This window comes from Carica papaya, chromosome 8, assembly GCF_054855325.1.
Source record: "Carica papaya isolate Zhongbai chromosome 8, ASM5485532v1, whole genome shotgun sequence".
Classification (NCBI taxonomy): Eukaryota; Viridiplantae; Streptophyta; class Magnoliopsida; order Brassicales; family Caricaceae; genus Carica; species Carica papaya.
This window is the reverse complement of record NC_142316.1, coordinates 30,050,317-30,075,131: the sequence shown is the minus strand read 5'-3', so window position 1 is coordinate 30,075,131 and position 24,815 is coordinate 30,050,317. Positions and strand designations below refer to the sequence as shown.

The following is a 24,815-nucleotide window of genomic DNA, read 5'->3' as shown; positions in this document are numbered from 1 at the left end:
GGACAATAAAGAACCATCTTATTAAGTTTATTTATTACCTATAAAAACTGTGAAGATAACACTTCCTGTAAATACGTTTCATTGGAAAATATATTTAGTCGCATATAATTCAAATACGATGCTGTAGTAAAGTGTATACAATCAGATACTTTTCTAAAATAAAATTTTAAATTTTAAATTATAAAATAAGAACTGAAATTGTTAGATAAATTAATAAGGACAAGCATTAAAATTGGTATCCAAAGCGAAACAGAGTTCTAAAATTTCAGTAACTTGTGATAATTAAAAAAAATTTAATCAAAGTTAAGTGTTTTATTTGTTTATAATTAAATATAGAATAAATAAAAAATTAAGTAATAAATTTTAAAAATAAATTTAATAATTTATTTTTAAATTTATAATATTTGTCTATCAATTTTATAATGACAAAATTATATAATGTTATTAAAATCGATCAAAATGTTTTTTTAAATAAGAATTGAAAATGTTGTTATAAAAGAGACAAGTATTTTTTAAAAAGAAATTATAGTAATAATCAAATGATAATCTACTGTACGTGTTTTTTCTTAATTAAAGAAAAGAATAAATGAATTAAATAAATAAATTTCACGAACCGGAAACTGCTTGTGGAATCGCTGCACTGAAATATCATATCCCAGAGAATAATCAAAAAACCACTTTTAGAAAACCAAAAACGTGCGGATATAATAAGGGCGCCCTCTGCTCCGCCTAACCATTTCTACTTCCACCTCTCCTCCATCAAACCTCAAGATCCCCCTCCTTCTCACCAACTCTGGTAATGGCTCTTTCAAAGTTCCTTTCTCGATCCAGCAATCTCCTACGGTCCACCGCGTCCGCTTTCTCCTCCACCCCTTCGCTATGCCGTCCGATCTCCACCGATACCTCACCGCTCACCATTGAGACTTCCGTACCCTTCACCTCTCACCAGTGCGAGCCTCCCTCACGCGCCGTCGAGACATCCGCGAAGGAGCTACTCACCTTCTTCCGAGACATGGCTTTGATGCGTCGTATGGAGATCGCTGCGGACTCGCTCTACAAGGCCAAACTGATCCGTGGATTCTGTCATCTCTACGATGGACAGGAGGCCGTCGCTATCGGCATGGAGGCCGCGATTACTAAAAAAGACTGCATCATCACGGCATACCGTGATCACTGCACGTTCCTGGGCCGCGGCGGGACCCTGCTGGAGGTATTCGGGGAGCTTATGGGGAGGAAGGCGGGGTGCTCAAAGGGAAAAGGTGGTTCCATGCATTTCTACAAGAAGGACGCTTCGTTTTATGGAGGTCACGGCATCGTCGGGGCTCAGGTTCCGCTGGGATGCGGGTTGGCTTTCGCACAGAAGTATTCCAAGGATGAGACCGTGACTTTTGCCTTATACGGTGATGGTGCCGCAAACCAAGGGCAGTTATTCGAAGCACTGAATATTGCCGCTCTCTGGGATCTACCCGCGATTTTGGTTTGCGAGAATAACCATTGTAAGGAATCAAATTGGTAATTTATTTCCGATTTTATGGTTCTTTATTGGTAATTATGTGATTTTGCAGATGGAATGGGAACGGCTGAATGGAGGGCGGCTAAGAGCCCAGCGTATTACAAGCGTGGGGATTATGTTCCTGGGTTGAAGGTGAGGCTAAATCTTCTGCCATCTTTTGAATGAAAATTTGGATCAGGGTATGCTTGAATAAAATGAAGTACGCTTTGTGAATTTACTTGGAAACGTGGTTAAATCATAAAATGATAGAAATTCAAGTTGCAATCAATTTCAAGTGGAATTGGAACATATAAATGGAATTTGAGATGTACTGATTGAACTTTTTCTTATAAGCAATTTGGAGTTGAAACCAATTCCTTTACCTCTTTCGCTCAAAGTTTCAAGTTTACTACTGGGGCATATAAGGATAGAAGATTGCTTGTAGATTGACCAATCTTGGAATTAACGTCTTGAAATTTTTATTTTGTTGTGATCTAGGCCAAATCACTTATCCATTGTCTCCTTCAGCTGTTGACTCTTGAATTCACGTGTGCTTCTGTTACTAGCTAACAAAATTTTCCCTGAGGTATTAGGGGCCTTTTCTAGATCCTGAGATGCTCTATTCTTTCCTTTATTGCAGTAAAGCTTATTGTCTGTGGTGTCCCACAAAGATTTTGGCAGAATCTTGAATTGCACATTTTACTTTTGTTTTATTAGTTTTAGAAATGTGCACAAAGAGAGCAGGACAGGTTGTTTCATGGTACAGGTGATGGATTATTGGGCTAAGCACTGCTTTCAGTGGATTAATTTGTAACTTGTAACACGTGTCTGCTGCCTATAGCCCAGAGAGCAAGTACTGGGCTGAGAAGAAGAGGAGTGTGATTATATGGTAGATGATTATTTGCCCCTTAATGACATTAAAATAGTGTCGCTTAATGTTAGTGGTGCACCATGGTCACTTGTAAGTACATGAAAAATGTTGGACTCCTAAATACATGCTTGAGAGTGCACCTATTCCAATTTATGTTCATGATACTGAAGTTTTATTTGGGAGAGATACATATTCTGTTTGAAAGCTGTCACGATCTTTCGAAAATTTTTGTTTCGGAGGGTTACATATCATAGATCTTGAAAGCTACACATATTCTAGATATATTAACTGCGTATCACTTTGTTTTGCACATTTTTTCTCATATTTTTGGTACAAATGGCATCGTCTCCCTCTTGGTTTTTTTTTTTTTGGTCTATCCAAGTAATCTATTTGCTACTTAGGCAATTTTTTCAGAGAAACATAAAGGAATATAGATAATAATATTTTCTCATGGAGTAGAATTCTCATTGTCAACAACATGTCAAGGAGAATCAAAGTATTGGTTCATAGGTGCTTTTGCTTTCAGGGCATCAGATTTTAGGTTGATGTGGATTTGGGAACCTTGTAAATATAACTGCTTTATGATTTCAGAACCCCTATACACGGGGGGCCACACGCTTGGCTCTAATTGGCTGTTAGAATGTTAGTTCGGCAGCTCATGTTTCAGTTAGGGTTAGTTGTTGGCTTGGGAGGGTTTTAGGGTGTGAAGAGCAGGAAAAAGATGGTCTCTTATTTTCTAGCCATTTTTTTATATCAAGAGAAATGAATCAAGGAGTTGTCGAGGGTGGTTATTGTTTTTTTGTAGGATCAGGAACTTTGGTTTTAGACAATAGGCATTTTGTTTTAGTGTCATTCTCTCCTTGATGAGGAGGATGTTGAGGACATGTAGATTTTTGACAAATATGCATATTGATGGCAACTTGTTGGTGCCTTATGAATATGAATTTTTTATTTTTATAATGTTTATTTTTTTATTATGGGTACATCTTAGGGGTATCTTTTGGAGCTCATAATATAAACCATTTTTACGTGGTTCTCTATGTATAGTGATTCTTTCATCTCTAGGTTTTATGTAAATTTGATGCTATCATGTTTCTGTTTATTTTTTAATTTTTAATTTGAGCTCTAATATTTTACTTTTTTTTATTTCACACAATATATTAAATGTTTTAAATTTTTAGTCATTGTGCTGTTAGAAAAATGACCCATTGTTTGGACTAGAGAGCTAATTCAATCCCCATAACCTGGTTGTAATAGGACTGGTGCTGACTATAATCATGATCATCTTGGTGGCTGTGGCATTATAACAATTTTGTTATATATTCTTTAGTTTCTTTGGTTATTTATGAATAAAATCATTTTTTTTCTTAAAAGAATCCCTTTTTATTCCTGGCAGAAGACAGTATCAGGTTAGATTGTTGATAGTCACGTATTTTATCTTGTAACAGGTGGATGGCATGGATGTGCTTGCTGTGAAACAAGCATGCAACTTTGCCAAGGAGCATGCATTAAAGAATGGACCCATTGTAAGTTAATTTACAAAAATATTCTACAATTAATTCTTTAAATGTCCTGTGGAGACTTCTTTCTATATAATTACCTTGTACCTCCCTCTATAGCCTGCATGCCTTTTATGTTGTGAGCTAATTAATTTGTTGAATTGCTCGTCTCAAATTTCAATTTTGAAATCAGCTGTGATTATGGCATGCCTCCACTGGTTCAATTATCTACCCTTGCTGCGGGGTATAATGCCACATATGTCCTATGTCAATGATCATGGTTTTGCAGATGATTGACAGGACTTTGTGAAGCAATACATATGTAATATGTTTAGCAGTAACATAACTTTTTGTGTGTGGGTGGCACTCCTTTGGTCCGATCTTAACAAATATCCCCTTTTTCTCTAAAAAAAAGGGGATAACTTTGAAGTGTTTATGATTTAAGTTGTGAGGAGTTTGTCTGTGTCAACTCTCTGGTTATCTGTTGCTTACTTCAATAAGATTGGATAAGCAATATTCTGTGGTTATCTGTTGCTTGCTTCAATAAGATTGGGTAAGCCATGTTTTCTCAAAAAAAAAAAAAAAAGATTGGTTAAGTGATGTTGAAGAAAACATTGCAGCTAAGTATTCTTTTTAAAAAAAAGATACATGGGGTATATAGTAGATCCCTGTCCCATGAAAAGAAAAAGCTACAAACAGGAAACTAACAGCAGAAGACCTATATAGGAACATATCTTCTATATTGTAACACTCCCCATCAAGCTTGTTACAAATAGATTTAGCATGAACTCCCTTAACATATCGGCATTGTTGTTCTGGTTCGATGGGATCAAATCAGGGTATGCACATGGCTCTTATAGATTATTCCACAACCCAATGCACCATTTAGATACTGCAAGATGCTGGACATTGTCTCTCAGTGATTCATCATAGGAGACTCCATAATAAGTGACTTGCAACAAATGAAATGTTTGAATGAGTCAAAGGAGCTAATTTAAGACGAGCTAATTCAATTCCAATTGATCTCTCATATTCATTGAGGTCCTCTGATAATTTGCAGTTCATGCTCATCTAGCTAGTTTGCAGTTCATGCTCATCTAGCTAGTTTGCAGTTCATACTCATCTAGCTAGTATGATATTAGGATCATGAGGACTATCAATTGGTTTGGATATTGACTTGCCTGTCTTGTCTGGAGGATCAAGGGCATTTTTGTGTGTCAAACAAATTCTGGATCAAGGCCATACTTTTTTCTTTACCACACCAATTCTTAACTTCAATCATTTGCCAAAAGTCCCAACAAAATTCCATTGGAGACCCAAATCTTTAGTCTAAAGTTAAGTTTATATGAAAAGCTTCTAGTACTTAATCACCTTGCTACATAACTTGTGGTAACAATTTCTTTCCCAATTGTTGAGTGATTGAAGAAAACTAAATGGTCAACTCTATTTAATTCAAACCAAACTCCATCACAACTTTAGTTTACTTTCTAAACTAAGCTCTGAGAAACTACCTTAATTCATATAAAGACTTCTTCAACCGATAGACGAACTTGAACTCTCCTTGGAAACAAACCTTGGATATGGAGGTTTCTCTATGTAAATTGTAATTTTGTGTCACCATGCTTAACTGCATTTTCAGGTATCTAACTAGTGGGAGGGCCGAGGAGAGGTAGCTGACAAAGAAATAAATACTCAAATTGAGGATATTGACAATAGTTGAAAGGGTTACAAAATAGCATGTGCAGTGGATATATGTATAATTTCAATGTGCCATATACTTGGGGTGTAGCCCTTTGCTACTAGTTGGTCCATCTTTTGAAATAAAAAGTATAACGAATGTATCGCCTACAAGCACTAAGGGGATGCTACTAGTTGGTCCTTGAGATGATAAACAAACTCAAACCTACGGGATACCCCTAATCGCATGTACGAAAGGAAAAAGATGTGGGTTCTAGAATGGCTTGCAATCCACATACAGGATACATTTATTTTACAAATGTATTTTCCCCCTTCTTCTTGTGTTTTGGTTATTTAGAAAGAAAAACCCTATTAATATATCCAACGGTTAGGTGCTTGCATGGATGGACCTGAAAGGAAGTAAACTACTATTTTGTAAAACTGAATCTGTTCTCTACCTTTCACATTGTTCATCATATTGAATCTTGAGGATTTGCAATTGCGGTTAACTTTGGTGAATTTTTTTTTTTGAAATAAAAGTAAGACAGTGTTATTAACAAAGTACCAAGTGGATACACTCATATACAAGTAATTACAAGTCAATCAAAAGATCAAAGACAGTTCCAAAATCCTTGAGCTCTCCACTGTCATGATCCAAAAGTAAAGAACCAAAAGAGTGAATCCTAGTATCTCTAATAGCAGCAAAATATTTCTCAATACCTCAAAAGCTCTCAAGTTTCTTTCCTTTCAAACCACCCAGAAAATAGAAAATGGAATTAACCGTAACAATTTCTTCTTTTTACACACCCCATCCCAAGCCCACAACTCCTCCCTCACACTCTCAGCCACAACCCAGTTTAAACCCAATAATTTGTAAACCATAGATCAAATGTCATAGGCAGCAGGGCACCACAGCAAGATATGATTACAAGTCTCCTCCTCTTTTTTGCACAAGAAGCATCTATTAATCAGAATATTCCCCCTCCTTCTAAGCATATCAACAGTTAAAATGCACTCCCTGGCAGTTTCCCACGCAAAAAAACTTTGGTGAATTTTTAGTGAGGGGAGTTAGATACTGATAGCTTGTCTGGACTTTGAGTGAGACATTATAATAGAGGAATGTTCAAGGGCTTTCCATGTTCATCAAAGAGTCTTTTCTTCCTAGATTGAACTCTCTTTCTAGCCACTTTCAATCAAATTTTGTTGGTAATCATATGTGGAAGAAAGAATACGTGTTCATCTATTGTTCCCTGTGTAAACAAGAAAAGGATGTGGGTTTTCCAATATCTGATTATGGTAGAAACCATATACCAGCAGAACAAAAAATTTTCAGTTTAGGAGGACAGATCTCAAGTTGTTAGGATTATGCTGTATATCTGATTGATCTATGGTTCTTCCTGGGGCCAGTATGCAGGTTTAGCGTAAGGGCTAGTTGGTGTTTGCTTTGACATTTGATTATATTTCTTTTCTTTTACAGAGAGTACATTTTAAAAAGTCTAAAATCAATAATTATATTGAAATTTTAGTTATGCTATGACTGGTTGAGTATTTTCAGTTTTCCAGTGTGCTACTACTTGGTTGGTTTGGTCTCTTTCATGCCAAAATTTGTAAGAAGATTGTGATCAATAAGCATCATATATTTTCTATGATGTCAGTATCCAATTTTCTTGTCTTTGTGTTGCATTTTTCCAGTAATGCATGTGCTTACCATGCTCTTGATATGATGGTTGCCCTAATATGTGGATTGCTCAAAGATTGTAGCTGTAAGTTTCCTTTTCAGTAAGGATGCTGTTTTGTCAGTATGCCAGAAATGGGTACATTGATCTAACTTTTTGTCCGTTCAGATTCTTGAAATGGACACATACAGATATCACGGGCACTCTATGTCTGATCCTGGGAGCACCTACCGAACACGTGATGAGATTAGTGGTGTGAGACAGGTTTGTTAATACTAATTTGCTCAGGGCATTTATCAGACAATTTTCACATCCCAAATTTTAGTTTCTATCTTTGATGGTTTGGTTTTCAGGAGCGTGACCCAATTGAACGAGTACGAAAACTTATATTATCTCATGATCTAGCTTCTGAGAAAGAGTTAAAGGTAATTCATTAGCAGTTCATTTAAACAAGTTCATATTTTTCTCTCTAATATCTTGCTCACGGAACAGAGCTGCTTCGTTAGAATGACTTTTGAAATTTGATAATGCTCACATATGTTTGCATTTTTCTTCTTTCTTTCAGGATATTGAGAAGGAAGTGAGAAAAGAAGTAGATGATGCCATTTCCCAAGCCAAGGTAAGAAGCATGTAGCGGTTTAATTTTTATGGTTCAGTATTTGTCATCCTTTCAGAGGGATTTTATATAAGTTGCTCACTTATTACTTGCGTACTATTATTTTTTGGGGGGACTTGCTGGCTGAACATAGCTCAAGTTTGATTTCCTTGTTCTCATGCTTACAGGAGAGCCCAATGCCAGATCCATCTGAACTCTTTACCAATGTGTACGTGAAGGGTTTAGGAGTTCAGGTAATAACTTTCCCCTTTATATCTTTATTTGTTTGTCTCATCTTGTTTTCCTTCTCTCTTTCATAACTGAAGATCGAAAAGCTTTGTTCTCTATCCAATTACTTTGATTAAGGCTGTTGCTTGCTAAATTTGAGCAGCTGAAAGTTTGGTTGGTTTTTCCTTCTGTTACTTGGGTTATAGTTCGTTGTGGTGCAAGGTGGGTGCATGAGTATGGTTAGTAATTTTGTGTACCCAGCACCTGTTACCCATATAGGAACTATATATGGGTTCTTTTGGAAATTTTACTGGTGTACTTTTATATTATTGGTGTCATGCATGGAAAATATCGTAGTAAAAAATCGCATAGATCATATTATTATTATATCATTATTGTTCCGATTAAAAGAGAGAACAATATATATATTGCACCAAGGGCAGAAACTATGTATACAAAAACCTTCAAAGCTATCAAAATGTCAGTAAGATCCCCAAGGTCCTCAAGAGAATAAAAATGATGTCCCTTATTCAAAAATCCCAAGGTCTGGAACCTTAAATCCTTAAACATGTGAAAAGTAGTTTTCATGCTCTCGAAAGTCCTATTTCTTTCACTCCAAATCACCCAAATGAGCCAAGGGAATAAGGGTTAAGATCTTCTTGTAGCAGTTAGCACTAGGGATGCCTCTCCAGGCCCGTAACTTATCTTCAAAAGAATCGACCATCAGCCAACTGGCCAACACACTACCAAAAGACCATATACCTTATCCCATAGCTGAAAAGAGAGGGGGAACCAAAGAGAAGATGATTGTTTAACTTGTCACACTCTTGCACAAATCATACATTTTCGCACTATTTTCCCATCTTTTAACCAGGTTGTCTAAGGTTTGTATGCTTCCCTCGTGGCTTCCCAAACTAAAAACACCACTCTATGGAAGACGTTAATCATACATATCTATTTCCAGGAATACTTCATCGGTCATATGACTCATCACTGTTAATCAAACGAAAGTAGGAGGATTTCACTGAAAAAAAAAAACACCATTTGAATTTAATTTCCAAACTGGCTCAACCAAGGCCCCATGTCGCCTTGTACATTGGGCGAGGAAGTGAAGTAAATTAACATTCATTCACCTTCCAATTATTTTAGTTCCTGACCAGGTTACTGCCCAGACACCATTACTAAAGGGACAAGAGTGATTCTGCTATCGGAACCTCCTTATAATGAGCTAAAGGATAAATCATGGGAAAACACTGCTCAGGAGTTCCACCTTCCCTCCATTCTTCCATACAAGATCTCACCCTCTGGCCAGACCGGACCTTCCATCTAATGTAATCATGAAATTCATCAAAATCTGCTGATTCTACTCCAAAGCCCCGCACCATATGAGGAGTCTAGAAATCCTAGATCACCATCCCATTGGTATATCATTATAAACTAAAAGATAAGTGGTTTAGAAAAGCCAAGTCCAAATATCTTTGACATTTAGATTCTAGATATGCCTAAAACTTAAAAAGTTTGATAGATAAAAATTTCCAGTATAATGGAATCTTCCTTTTGTTACTTGTAAGCTTTTTCCGGCTTTCATTTTCTAAATTTCATGCTTTTTATACATAAAAACATTGCTTAACAATAAAAAAGTCTCTATGAACATCTAGCATCTAGCATTTTGTTTGGTCCATAGAACATCATTATTCTTGTTATGTCCATAAAAGTGACTTTACCTTGTGTCACATGTGAATTCACCAGTTAAACTGAATTATAGGAACATCCATCATTTTAGTCCTTCGTTTATGTTTGGAACCAATCAACTACTTTTGTGGAATATATTTGAAAATTCACACTTGGTTTAACAAGAGTTGATGAATTTCCATTACAAAATGATCAAATTGACTTCTAGATAATTATTTCGAAAAAGAAATGACTTCGAAAGAGTATAAAGTAAAATAGGAACAATACACTCCATTTCCACCAAATTTGACTTGATGAGATGTTGAAAACACTAGCTTTATTATGTCCAAATAGAGTTTCTACCTTCTCCTAATTGCCTTAAGAGTGAATTTCGGAATGAATCATACAAAACTAGTTTATATAGGCATGTTCTTCATGATATAGGAATTTTATATCTCAACATGAACTAGGTTACTGGAACATTTGTTGCTGCCTCTGGTGTCGAATGAGTTGCATAAACTGAAATTTCATTCTTTCGGTTGCTATAATTGAAATATATTTGTTGATGTCTAACTTAAAATATCACACATGTAATCTGATGAATCTCTCGATATTAAAACCTGGAATTCCTTCGTTGAGATGTGAAATATGAAACTTCTATGACATTTCATCAGAAACCAGAACTTCCTGCCAAAGGATCATGCATTGTCTTTTGTATTTTAGCAAAATATTAACTTTGTATGATTATCGTTTTTTCATATGATTTGTATCACTTAAACATTTTTGCTAGAAGGTCAAACACAAGCTTCATGCTTTGTAAATTTGAATAGTTGCATAAGTTTGTCGTTACCTTGAACATGGTATCCTGTTTCTTTGTACTGCAGGCATTTGGAGCAGACAGAAAAGAGCTTAGGGCTACACTTCCATAGGTTATGACCAAGTGGAGAGCGCTGTGATACAATCCTCCCCCTCCTTGTTTATTTAAATCCTCCTTCCAAGTCTTTTTGATGAAAAGAAAAGAACAATAAAAATTTGAGATGGAAGATGATCATTTCATCATATAATATTGTCATCTTAATTTTTAACCCTTTGTATTGTATAGATCACTATCTATAATATTGTCATCTTGATTCTTCCCCGTACAAGGGGTGTAATGGTGTTGCGATTTCACTAGTGCAGCCTTTCGGAAGAGGTTACTATTTGCCATTTCTTTGATTGAATTGGCTGCTTTTGTGCCCGTGGAAGACATGGCTCTTCTTCTTGACACTACAGGGAGCTTATATGCTTTGCTCTATTTTTTCCTTTTATCAGTGTAAACTTTTTCCACTTTACTTGACTGTTGTTTTGTTGTCTTGTTGCAAAATTGACCACATCTTCTGGGTTTGTATGTTTTTGCTACCTTTTTTTTTTTTTTTTTTTTTTTAGGTTGATGAATTTATTTGAAAGATTGATCAGGTTTCGCAGGTTCTGTTGTTTAAATCTCCTTGGTTTAGAAATTTACATATTTTCATAAAAGCTGGAAATGATTGTTAATTTGTCAGGTAAACATCCCTTGCTTGCAATGCTATGCTGGGAGTGAGGTGTTGTTTAGGACTTCCACTGTTAATGATGTTCTTGGATATACCTTTCCTGTTTAACCGATTTTTAACTTTACTTTGTACTAAGCTGGTTAATTTAAAATTTTGACAATCTTGTATTAAGAGCGAAGATTTGTTATTATACTCAGCATGGGGAATTCTCATTATACTCTTGAGCAATAGAATTCGGAAAACTGGTATTGATTTCTGTTCTGTTTCAAATGAAATTGAAGCCTAATGATGAAGCTCTCTCTTACCAGCATGTTTATCCTAGCCATTGCTTTTCAATCATTTGTTTATTTGTCGCCCATATATTTTATATTATGTTTGGACGGTGGATATACATATCACTATTTCTCAAATATTTTCTTAATAGGGGAGAAAATAAAGAATTCAAATATATCAAGTGTTAATCATGTCCTTTTAAACAGTCGAAACTAGCTTTAAATATTTACAATAATATATATTTTGCAAGAGTCAAGAAAATGTGTATTCGTTCATTACTTGGTCAGTAAATTTCAATTCATTTGGAATATTAAGTATGACAAGGACAAAAGGTGGAACCCACCAGTAGCTTGGAAGTGTACTGTAAACGTCAAAATCTACATCAACGGCGCAGGCCACGTGCCCCAACCAACACCACCCTCTCTTAATCCTCCCCGTTTACTAAACCCCAGAGTATCCTATGCTATGCCCACACCATACAAACCCGACCCTGCTTCACCCACTTCCCCCACCTTCTCTCCTCCCCACAAATTTATTTCAATATATTTATTTAAATTCTTAATTATTTTTTTAACCCCATTACGAATTCTTTAATTCGTCTCCTACCCCACACGTGCATTTTAATTACACTTTTTACCCTTCTCTCTTCTCTTTTCCTTTACGGGTGGGTAATTTTAACATAATAATAATTTAGTAATTAATTTCTGCTGTTTCAGAGAATGGGAATCGCATTACCGGAGAGACTGAAGCAAATCTAGTTGGGAACTACACTTTTTTACGGTTATTAATTAATCATAATTAAAAATAAATAAATAAATAAATGTCCAACCCAAGTCTGTGCATGTTAGGTTTTAATTAAGGGATTGACAAAACGAGGTGTTGGGATAATCAAAATTAAATTTTAATTGCAAGTCTTAATTTTGTACTGCAACTTGGTTGGTGCAGAGAATATTAACAGCTTTCACCAAATTCTGATTTTGTATATTTATGGCCTATTAATTAATTACATGACATGACTCATATTCATAGATTAATTAGATAAAATCTGTCGATAATTTTTTTTTTTTTTTTTTTAAAATGTAATTAAATGAGACAAAAGATTTATTTGTGTGACGTGACTATTTGTAGTCGAAAAACTCACGGTCCCAACCCAACAAATTAAACCTACTACTTACTTTATTTTTGGTACCATTATGAATCAACGCTCATTCATATGACAACCCAGGTGTACGTATACATTCAACCATATCAATGTGGTTGGGTAGGTCTCCTTCCGTGCCTTTCCTCTCTCCCCATTACTATGTATATTTAATTATTTTGAAAATAAAAAATAAAAATAAGAGTAAATTACTAAATTACATTTTTATGTTTTAAATTTATAACAATTTAATTTTTAATATTTTTCATAATAATCTAATTCTTAATAATGAGGTTTTATTTTTAATAAAAAATTAAAATAATTAATTTATATTTAAATATTTTAAAAAATAATTAAAATTTTGCATGCGCTTCGTTACGTTACGAGAGTGAATGCTTTAAAACCAAAGTATTAATAATTCGTAATTATCCACATAATAACTATGCTTCATATTTAAGTATGAACTAAAACACTATGCCAATAATGACTTTAATGAAAATAATATTTTATATCTAATTTTTAAGAAATATGTATCTTAATAAGTTAAAATATAAATTTATCATATTATTAAAGTGAATATATAAATAAGTTGGTTTAACATTGTAACGCTCCATTTTTTTTTTTTATTCCTAATGACGTAGTTTATAACAAATTCATAATCAAATACATAAATTTTGTTTCAAGTTAGACATGCACATAGAAACATCATCACAATCTATTGTTTAGAGTTAGGATAGACCGGCAATCATACATGTAACATCACGTGAAATACAACTATATGCACTATCAACAAACATATTATCAACTCTACTACCAACTTTTACACATTTAATTCTGTCCATAAAGATCCTTATTCTGTTGTTCTATACACTAGACTCGGAAACCAGCAACTCTGATCCCGACTCCATTTCTACATCGTCTGTGAACAATAGAGGGTGAGTTCATATAACTCAGTACAGTAAAAATTAAGTTACAATTATGATATGCACAAATATGAAACCCAGTATTTCTATATGTACCCCATCACCCAACTTAAACCTACCTTGTTATCACTATGAGACTACGCAGGACTAAAACGTACCCCGGTATCCTAAATATCATGCATACCATGTATGACCATCCCCCAACGTCACCCCAAGCGTACAAATATTCACACCCGTTACCAGTATCGGCGACCACCAATAAACCACCTATCTCTCGACCCCCTAATAGGCCACACACAGATACCATCCTTTACCGTCACCCATATCGGTGACCAAATTCATTCCCGTCGGAGTCTCCCGACCATCACCACCCTCAGCGATCAACTTACTTTTTCTAGGTAGCAACAACCAATATTGGCATCTCCTGATGCTACCAACTCAACACAATATCATCCTGTCCTTACTCCCCCACCTTACCTTGAAGCTTTCTTATACTTTTAACCTGTGTACCTAAACTACACTCGTCTCCCCATAAAACATGCATTAACACTTAACACACTCACACCTGTAACGTTCCCTTGCCAACTACTAAATTTACAGTAGTTATACCAACCTATACAACCCATACCCTCACACCACACAGCTACCCCACACATACCCTCGTCCTCCACAGAGACACCCCCCACACCTCTATTCCGACACTTCATTCCCACAGTCTACGACCTTTCTTTCGTCCTCCCAACTTCCTACATCTACACGCACTACTTCCTTCCTTACACATATTTACCTCACTCATCAAATCTCTTATTCTCTCCCCCTCCACGGCCTACTCTAGATACTCCACTCCCAAATCCCGAAATCACCTCACTCTCCTCCCATGGTCCCCTCTGCAAACCTCCATTCATACTCACACAACATCTCCTCCCTCTCATGAATCTCACTCATACCCTACACATCTTCATTTCCCTTCTCCTGCAGCGTAGCCTCCTCCATACGCCCTCACTCACACACAACAACTCCTCTCCCTTACAGACCGTACTCACAGACACCGCACTCATTCCTTTCTCTCTTCCCGCAACCTAGTCTCCTCCATACGCCCTCACTCACACACAACAGCTCCTCTCCCTCACAGACTGCACTCACACACATCGCACTCCTTCCTTTCTCTCCTCCCGCAGCCTAACCTCCTCTATACGCCCTCACTCACACACAATAGCTCCTCTCCCTCACAGACCGCACTTATACACATCGCACGCCTTCTTTTCTCTCCTCCCGCATCCTAACCTCCTCCATTCGCCCTCACTCTCACATAACAACTCTTCTCCCTCACAGACCGCACTCACACACACCGCACTCCTTCCTTTCTTTTCTCCTGCGGCCTAACTTCTTCCATATGCCCTCGCTCACGCACGACAACTCTTTTCCCTCATAGACCGCATCACACACGCCGCACTCCTTCCTTTCTCTTCTCCCACGGCCTAACCTCTTTCATATGCCCTCGCTCACACACGACAACTCTTCTCCCTCATAGACCACACTCACACATGTCGCACTCCTTCTTTTCTCTCCTCCCGTGGCCTAACCTCTTTGATACGCCCTCGCTCACGCACGACCTCACCTCTCCCCCACCGACCTCTCTTCTACGCCACATTTTTTCCTCTCTCTCCTTCCGCAGTCTAACCTCCTCCATACACCTCCACTCATATTCACATAGCTCCTTCGCCTACAACAAATTTTCAAATCCACATCAACTAACAGGAAACTTAAAAATATCGTACCTCTTATTTCCATCTTCCTTCCTTCCACCAATCGCACTGTCACCGTCCTCTTTCTTCTTCTCTCTCCCTTCTCATTCCTCTCCACTCCGACTCCTTTCTCTCTCTTTCTCGAATCTTCTTTTCCCTCCCTACTCTCTTTCTTTTCTGTTTTCTCTTTTCTCTTTTTTTTTCCTTTCCCTCTCTCTCCCTTCTCTGTTTTCTCTTTTCTTTTTTTTCCCGGAGAGCTGAAACGCACTACTGGTACCTGCACGTGTTCCAAAAAAATCCCAAATTAGGCCCAGGGCCCCTTTCGGCCCAAATCGCAACTCCGGCACGGCGGCTCCGCCGTGCTCCGGCGACGGCACCGCCGCTGGCGACGGCGATTCGCCTCGGGTTGGCTGTTTTCGACCGTTTCTGGCCGAATTCAGCCACACTCGCATCAGTCCCTGCGAGAAAACAACCCTAGGGCCCTCGGGGGGCCAAAAAATCACAGAAAAACGGAGCTTACCGGCGGCGGTGCCCTCGGGTGCGGCGGCTCTCCGGCGAGGTTCGTGTTTTGGTGATTCGGCTCCAGTCAACCTGTAGAGAAAAGAATGGTGATCACGATGATATAAAAATTGCATCAAACGGAGGCCGGGAAGGGCCTCGTCGGAGGCAAAAATCGAGAAGGGGCGCGGCGGCGCCGCTGGTCTTTGGCCGCGTATTCCGGCCATTTGGCCGGGATTTTGGCTCCGATTTGACCACAGGAGGAATCAGCGTAGAAAAATGAGTCGGGGGTATGAAATTTACCTCGATCGGCGGTCGGAAATTTCCCCGGCGCGGCGGCGGGTGGCGGCGGCCGGCTTCTGGTTTGTCTTCTCCGGCGAGCGGCAGGCGGCTAGGGTTTGTGGTCTGGTGTGGGGGTTCTATTTATAACCCCTTGCCTTTTGATCTCAGCCGTCCATTTTGTTTTAATCTGGGCCGTTCGTTTTTGATTGAATCTAGGCCGTCCGTGCGATTGCATCTGGGCCGTCCGATCGCGCGATTGATCTGGGCCGTCCGATCGCGCCCACGCAGATCGCCAACGTGGCCCATTCCGGAGTGATGTGGTCTTGCCACGTGGCAGGCCCCGGTTGGCCGGGATTGCTGACCGGGCTTGCTGACGTGGCTGCCGACGTGGCCTTTTTTTTTTCGGCCTCTTTTTCTCCGGGCGCTACATTTTCTTTTTTCTTTCCTGTCTCCTATTTATACGTCACATGCCTCTCAAAACGACGTCGTTTCGTCCTCTCTTTTTTTCTTTTTTTTTTCTTTCTTCAATTACTACAAACATGCATTAGTTATATATATACACATATATATACATATATATATTAAACATCCTTTCGCATCTTAACCCCAAATGGCTGGGGAGAGAGAGAATTTCATAATTAGGGTTTTGTATAAGAAGACCTTTTTATTTTCTATATTTTTTCTTTTTTATCTTCAAATTGAAAAGATAATGAGAGCCAAAGGTGTTAAATTTTTATATCATTCTAACATTCGAGCTATTTTTGCTCATAACCTCTTCTACAGTATTGTTATGGCAGTAAAATTTAACCATTAAATTCGGAATGATAAAACTTTAAAAAAAATTTAAAAATATACATTTAATAACCTAACATAAGTCTAAATTATTGTCCGAAAAAAAGAAGAGAGAAAAAGAATTTTGCAAAAGACAATTCAGTCTTCTCACCATTTCTCTTATTTTTGTTTATAAAAAAAAGATGAATCATTCATTTCCAAAATGAAAACGTTTAGTTATAAAAAATAAAATAAAATAGAAGTTACAACTTTGACATATTTCAAAGCATACATGAAGGTAATCCATTACTTTATGTATTTTTTTATAAAAATATAAAAATTATATCAAAGTTTTAATTTATTATGACTATTTCAAATAAAATAATTTAATTATAAGATAATGTTATTTTTGTTAATAAACGTAATAAACTTACTAAACTTATACCTAGTATCAATAATAAATTAATAAATTAAATTTTTATTTTTATTAAATTAAATATTATAAATCTGTCACTGTTATCTCACAATATACTCACAAAGTATTGAATTTGATATTTTTAATAATATTTAATTAAATATTATAAATTTATTACTATTATTTTATAATATACTAATAAAATAATAAATTATATATTTTTAATAATATTTATCAACAACTATACTTATACTAATATGTTATTGTAAAGTAATTCATTACTAGTGCTGGGTGCTCTTTTTTTTTTTTTTTTTTTGCTCTTTATTTTATGGTAAACGTTTATATTGATGGGTTTATTGGAAAACTTTTGGTTGTCCACCTCTCTTTATCTGACACGTATGAAATTCGAGATTTTATTTGAAAAAATGAATTTGCATTTTATAATTTTCAAATATAATCATACCCTAAACTCCAAAAGAAGAAAAAAAAAAAAAAAAAAAAGAAAGTAGTTGTAATTAGTGGTCACGAAAGTTGGCTTCTGAAGAAATAATTATCTAATTTCTATATGCACAAATTGCTGAATTATATATAATAACCTATTTATTCCTTAACCACCAAGTAAAATACAAACATATATTATCAACTCTCCTTTATAAAAGCAAACATATATTTCGTGCCATTATATTTTGTCTTGGTTATTAATGAACGTACGGAATGAAATTAGATAGACACGAAGAGGAGAATTGCGACAATCTTTGTAATTAATGGAAATTAACTAAAACGTGAAAGATTAAATGAGTCATTAAAATGCATAATAATAATGATTAAGATGTTAATTATAATATATATATATATATATACATAATCATTATGATTATAAAATTTAAAAAAAAAATAAGAATTAATTGGGAAGCCTCGTGGTTGGTAAGACGGCTTAATCGAATTTTAGGTGATAACAAAGAGTTCATTTTGATGATGACAATTAACAAAATATTATTACTTGATCTCAAATCGGACACGTGTAATAATTTTAGCTGTTGTTATTAGGTCAGAATATTTTGATTTAATATTTTTAAATTTGTTTAATAATCGATAAACTAAACTATTGAGATTAATAATAATTTAATTTACGTTATTTTTATTTTATATGAAATAACATGTATCTAAATAAATATAATGTGTTTCTGAATTTATAATTATCAATATATCTCTGTATATCACAATATTTAATTATAAATTTTTAATAATGATTATAATAATCTTTTAATTTGTAAGATTTTTATTTATACGAGAAAATATGTATTTACATTTATTATCATTAATGTATATATATATATATGTATGATATTGTTCAATAGTACAATAAATGTGGTGTCGTATTATTTTAATATTATTTGAATTAATATAATTATCTTTATATACTCATAAATTTTGAGATTATTGTATTAATATATAAATTAGTTATATACGTGTGTGTGTGTGTGTGTGTGTGTGTATATATATATATAGAATAAAATAAAAAACAATATATTATCACTATTTAGTTCTTTAAATTTCTAATATGATAATCCTTAAAAAAATTGATAATAATTTATAAAATGAATATACATTAATATAATATTGTAATTTAATTACTTTATAAAATTTAAATAAATTAATAAATAAATAAAATATATGATACATCGTGGTTTATAGATAACACATAAATGAAAGAAAAACTAAATAATTGAAATACCAATGTTGTATATGTTTATTGACATTAATGCATGATAAATTTAAAAAATTTCAATATCACAACGTAGAATTCATATTTTCCTCTAAAAAAAAAAAGGTACATTATATATAAATTTGATCTTGGTCTTCTCTAGCATAATGACTCACTCACGTACATACACGGACTCTAAATTCCAAGAAACATTACTAAAAGCTATAATATAAGTTCTTAATTAAATATCACAGAGCTAAAATTTTGAAATAATATGAAGATATATAGGGACCAACACATAATTGCACAATGAGTCCAAATATAAATTTACATTAAAGTATTTATTGGTGATTTTTCAGTTTTTTTTTTTTTTTTTTTAAATAGGAATTGGCCATGTGATCACGTGGGTTGGAGAAAGTCAGCCAATAAGAGACAGTTGAAAGTTCTGTGCACCGTCAACATCACCATCACTCCAAGAATAATTTTATTTTATTTTTTTTTAAATTTATTTCCCTCATTTGGGTTACAGCTAAAATATTAATTTTTACAAATATATATATATATATATATTTGAAGAATTATCAGATTACCTGAACTCTTTAAAAAGTATTTATTGTACTCCTACCCGAAGCAGATATCAATTAATACACCTTACCAAATTTCCAATTAATTATCAAATGTATTATTGTGAATAATTAATTATTCAATGAATATTATACGTAAACTGAATAAATTATCCTATAAATTATAAATATTTACATGTATAAATTAGCCGAATTTAGCAGCATTACCAGCTGGCTGCCACTGGAGTCACAGCTGGAGAGCCAGCTGGTATTACACTAGTGGAGGCAAGGAATATTACTTGTCCCAAGAAACCACTCGCTACTCCCCAACCTTTCTCTTTATTTGACCTCCATTTTTCACTCCTCCATTTATTTACCATTCCCTTTTACTCTTTTTTTTTTCACTGTTACTTAATTTATAGATTTACTGGTGAGTTTTACTTAAGATTATTTCGGGGTCGTTTTTTTAATTAAAAAAAAAAAAGATTGAGAATTAAATATTTATAATTCATCCCAGTTGCCAATTACCTTTCACACCCAACTTTATGGCTTCTGGATTAGATATCATTGACTGAAAGTAATATTTTTTAAAATAGTTTATTTTAGTGATTTACATTTAGTACTACGAGATTAAAATTTTAATTGTACTAATTTAATGTGAATTTTTTTTTTAAAAAAGAAAAAATTGTCTTGAGATCTAATTTTAAAATATTATTATTGCTAGAGTTACCAATTGTAACACTACCATAATTCTTTTTTTTTTTTGTATATACTTTAAATGATAAATTGTGACATCGGAATATTCGATTGCTTTTGAAAATTCCGGTGAAATATCTTGCTGACCTTAATTATTAACGTTTGAATGATTTATTCGAACTTAATTATTCTATCGGACAGTTCATTTTTGTCGCTCACTGCCGGTGCTCATAAATTTTCTCAGTAAACATAAACGGTGCCGTTTATATCAGATCTAGGCCCCAAAACGACTTCGATCTGCGTTAATCCCCTAAATTGTACACCGCGTAAATAAATACGTTAGCATAAAGATCATTCAAAAAATATATTACACCAACGATCACGCACTCGATGTCTTCCCAAACCCACGCGCTCCACCGGCAGTTTCCTTCTATTATTATTTTAAGAAGATAAGACCATCAACTTTCCTTCTTCTTCCTCCTCCAAACACCACACAGACAAACAAAAGAAATAAATAAACAAGGAAAGTAAAAAAGAAAAAAAAAAAAAAAAAAAGGAAGAAAAGTAAGGGAGAATCTCATATTAGTAGCCAAATTCGTTTTCTTTCTTCCATTACAGCCCAATACCCCCTCCCTCCCCTCTCTCTCTCTCTCTCTTTCTCTCTGGCAGAGAGAAGAAAAAGAAGAATACCGCGTCTGGTTAATTAGATTACAAGAATTTTAACCAAAAACGCGTTGAGTTTTCCTTTCTCTCCTTTCTGCTTCCACGTATTATCCCTCAAATTTTCTAGGACTGTCCCTATCTGGGTTCTTCTACTTTTCTTTTCGATGCCAATGGAAAGTGAAGTTCAATAAACTCCATTGAAGGGCATCCCTGTTATTACATTGTTTTCGCTGTCAAGAACTCATAGTCAAGAGTTTCTTGGAGAAAGAAGGGGTTGATAATGCAGATTCTTTCCCGGCTGTACGCCACCATTTTAATCCTCCTATTGGTGTCTCTGGTTCTTCCGCCATTTTGCCTCGGGATTCGCTCCATCCCGACGGTCTCCGTCGACGGCGGGGCCGACGGGTTCGACTCTCGATTCGCTGAGGCGCCGGACTACCGTAACGGGGCGGAGTGTCCACGGCCGACAAATCGGGATTTTGCATCTTCCTGCGACACGTCGCTGGTCCACATCGCCATGACCCTCGATTCTGAATATCTCCGTGGCTCCATCGCAGCAGTCCACTCGGTCCTGCGCCACGCGTCGTGCCCAGAAGATATTTTCTTCCACTTCATCGCTGCCGAGTTCGACCCAGCGAGCCCTCGGGTTCTGAGTCAACTCGTTCGATCCACGTTCCCTTCCCTCAACTTCAAGGTCTACATATTTAGGGAGGACACCGTCATCAACCTCATCTCGTCATCCATCCGTCAAGCCCTGGAGAACCCGCTGAACTACGCTAGAAACTATCTCGGAGACATCCTTGATTTCTGCGTCGAGCGAGTTATTTACCTTGACTCAGACCTGATCGTGGTAGACGACATTCACAAACTGTGGAACACGACGTTAAGTGGGTCGCGAGTAATCGGTGCGCCCGAGTACTGTCACGCCAACTTCACAAAGTACTTCACCTTTAATTTCTGGTCAGACCCGGCATTGACCCGGGTATTTTCTTCTAGAAACCCTTGTTATTTCAACACGGGGGTGATGGTGATGGATTTGGTGAGGTGGAGAGAAGGGAGTTACAGGAAGAGGATAGAGAACTGGATGGAAATTCAGAGAAAGAGGAGGATTTACGAGTTGGGTTCTCTGCCTCCATTCTTATTGGAGTTTGCGGGTAATGTGGAAGCCATTGGTCATGAATGGAACCAGCATGGACTGGGTGGGGATAATGTGAGGGGAAGTTGCAGACTGCTGCACCCTGGTCCGGTGAGTTTGCTGCATTGGAGTGGGAAAGGGAAGCCATGGGTGAGACTGGATGCTAAGAAGCCATGTCCATTGGATCATCTTTGGAAGCCTTACGATCTTTACAAGCCAAATAGCAAGAGAGTGAAGGATCAGTCACCGGGTTATATTTCACCTTCTTCCTCATTGAAGATTGAGCATTACAGTTACTTGTGAGAATGATTCTTTCTTGTTGGGTTCATCTCTTTTGTTGTTACATTGTTGCAGAGATTCTTTGATAGGTATTGTACAGATTTTATTAGAGACCAGAAGGGGGAAAGATTAATGGGTTGAGGACGATGGGATTTTTTTGTTTTTTTTTTTTTGTTATTGAAATTTTCTTCTGATGATTTCTTTCTCTGTATTTTGTTTCCACATATAAGATTTCAATTGTTGGTTGGAGGGTTCCAATTCCTTGGAACAATTTTGGTGGGTTTGATTTCTTTGTATGTAAATTTGGATGATGGAGAGGAATAACAAATAGTTGTTCTTTTGTTTTTTTCCATTAATTTCTCTGGATATTTCATGTTTTGTTTTAGAAATTTATCAGCTTTATTTCATTGGGATTTGGCAAATCTACTTTCTCTTTTTACCTAAAAGGAAAAGAAAGAAAACAACAATGTATAAGCTGGTAGCCAGTTTTTAAGCCATTATTGGTTCTGATTTCAATTGCTGAAGAATTAGTGTAATTATAAAAGCTTAAAACAAAGAGGATGAAGAAATAGGCATAAGCATGCTTCTTTGTTTTTTGTTTTTTTTTTAAAGTATATTTATTTAGTTAAGAAATTATGGAATTTCTACCCATAAAACTTGAAATTAAAAAATTATAAAACAATTTTTTAAAGTTATGATTCATGTTTACTATTATATGCCAACCCGATGACATTATATATTGTGCATCTTGTGTATATGTGTCCATTTCTTAATAAAATGTATAAAAATTTAATAAAATACATTTTAACTTTTACAAGTCAAGAAAAATAATTTACTGTTTTGGGTTTCTAAAAAACATATGATTGTTATATATAAGAGAATAATGCATGGGTTGGTTGTAGTGGCCTTTTTATCCTATTGGGTTACTCAACCAAACGTTTGTCTTACATTTACATTCACATGAGCCAAGCATCATATACATATTCAAACTCTTTATGCTGAAGGCAACAGCAGACCTAAATCTTGTTTTTAGTTTGTTCTTTATTCAATATAGGTTATTAGTATATAATAAATTATAATTAAGTTTAGTATTACTCAAATACAATATTAATTTATTTTATTTATTTTAAAATTTGTTCTACATGAATGAAATTATCAGAAAAATATAATGAAATTATTGGGAGAATTCAATGAAGTTTGGTAGTTGAAAAAGAATTTAATGTAACTTAATGAAAAAATCTTTAAAAAATAAAGTAAATAATTTACTAATTCATAAATGATGTACGTCAATCATGAAAGTCATTGCAAATTGTTTTTATAAACAAATAAAATATTAGATAGCCGTTAAGAGGTCGATTTTGATGTGAAAAACTTCAGACTCTCATGACACGCATCGCATCCCTTCACCCAAATAATAATAATAATAATAATAATAATAATAATAATAATAATATGACAACCATAAATAAATAAATCAATAATCAAAATTTAAAATAATGATCCTCCAAGATTTCTACGGATCCTGGCAATATCTTGGCCGTTGATCTGGAATGCTCCCTTCAACACCTCATCGGGAATCAACGGCTTTGATTTAAACATGGCTACAGAACTAACTTGGGCCCCTGGATTTTGGCTGTTCATCCCGGAAACAGCAAGTGCTGGGCTCATTGAGTCCATATTATAAATAAAATGAATGAGTCCCTTTGGAAAAATAAACGACTCACCCACTCGTAACTTTTGGGTAAAGAGGCGGGCTGAGGTGTCCACAAAGCCCACAAGAACGGAACCCTCCAAGCAAATGATGACCTCGGAAGCTCGTGGGTGCGAATGAGGCGGTACAAGTCCGTTAGCTTCAACGTCAACCCGGGCCATGGTGAGGCCCATGGTGTTGAGACCAGGCAAGTTAAGGGTGTTTGTTAGAGTGACGTTAAAGCCGAAGGGGTTGGCTTTTGTGTCTCCGGGCATGGCGAGAACTGATGTGCTGAAATGGGAAGAGCGAGCAAGGGCTGGGTCAATGCAGGGCGCACCATTGGTATAAAAGGATAAGGCGGGTTTCGGATTAGCAACGCAATAATCTTGAAGTGGGTCGGGATCGGGTTTAACTTGGCCCAATAGAAAAAGATTGAGGGCGAGACATAAGTGGAGCAAATGGAAAATGGGTGTCATGATTGTTGTGAAATGAGAAGCTAAAGTTGAGCAAGTTTTGGTTTTGGAGTGGTGAATTTGAAGAGTGTCAAATAACAAGTTGTATGCATAAATAATTATATAGTGGGGTTTGGGAAATAATTTAAAGGTAAATAAAAATTGAATCTTGAAGTTTGAATGTTGAGTAGCTTAGGAGGATGGGAAGAAGGAAAAACAAGGCAAGTCATGTGGGTTGAAATATACAATAACAAAAAGATTAAAGGTAAACTACTTATGTTTTTTTAGCCCTAAAGCATAAAATAGGAATGGCCCATGATTGATCCACTAGGAATTGAAAGGAGTGGGG

General features: G+C 35.6%; 3 protein-coding genes across 3 annotated transcripts; 2 read left to right on the top strand and 1 right to left on the bottom strand.

The window, feature by feature from the left end:
• The first annotated feature begins 662 nt into the window (after window positions 1–662).
• Window positions 663–10,882, top strand: LOC110822713 (pyruvate dehydrogenase complex E1 alpha subunit). Its single transcript, XM_088209157.1, has 8 exons — window positions 663–1,496; window positions 1,566–1,645; window positions 3,812–3,889; window positions 7,384–7,479; window positions 7,569–7,640; window positions 7,781–7,834; window positions 7,999–8,064; window positions 10,594–10,882. The coding sequence occupies exons 1-8, from the start codon at window positions 800–802 to the stop codon at window positions 10,636–10,638; spliced, it is 1,188 nt and encodes a 395-aa protein (XP_088065283.1). The 5' UTR covers window positions 663–799; the 3' UTR covers window positions 10,639–10,882.
• A 9,920-nt stretch (window positions 10,883–20,802) lies between these two features.
• Window positions 20,803–22,680, top strand: LGT8 (glucosyl transferase family 8). Its single transcript, XM_022053071.2, has one exon. The coding sequence runs from the start codon at window positions 21,191–21,193 to the stop codon at window positions 22,346–22,348; it is 1,158 nt and encodes a 385-aa protein (XP_021908763.1). The 5' UTR covers window positions 20,803–21,190; the 3' UTR covers window positions 22,349–22,680.
• Window positions 22,681–23,564: 884 nt separating this feature from the next.
• On the bottom strand, window positions 23,565–24,696 carry GLP7 (germin-like protein 7). Its single transcript, XM_022053061.2, has one exon. The coding sequence runs from the start codon at window positions 24,488–24,490 to the stop codon at window positions 23,813–23,815; it is 678 nt and encodes a 225-aa protein (XP_021908753.2). The 5' UTR covers window positions 24,491–24,696; the 3' UTR covers window positions 23,565–23,812.
• Window positions 24,697–24,815: the final 119 nt, after the last annotated feature.

Excerpts from the sequence above, each read along its gene's own strand:
- LOC110822713 (XM_088209157.1), top strand. The coding sequence starts at position 800 with ATGGCTCTTTCAAAGTTCCTTTCTCGATCCAGCAATCTCCTACGGTCC. Across the intron at positions 1,497-1,565 it reads GGTTTGCGAGAATAACCATT|ATGGAATGGGAACGGCTGAA; the intron begins GTAAGGAATCAA and ends GTGATTTTGCAG. Across the intron at positions 8,065-10,593 it reads TGAAGGGTTTAGGAGTTCAG|GCATTTGGAGCAGACAGAAA; the intron begins GTAATAACTTTC and ends TTTGTACTGCAG.
- GLP7 (XM_022053061.2), bottom strand. The coding sequence starts at position 24,490 with ATGACACCCATTTTCCATTTGCTCCACTTATGTCTCGCCCTCAATCTT.
- LGT8 (XM_022053071.2), top strand. The coding sequence starts at position 21,191 with ATGCAGATTCTTTCCCGGCTGTACGCCACCATTTTAATCCTCCTATTG.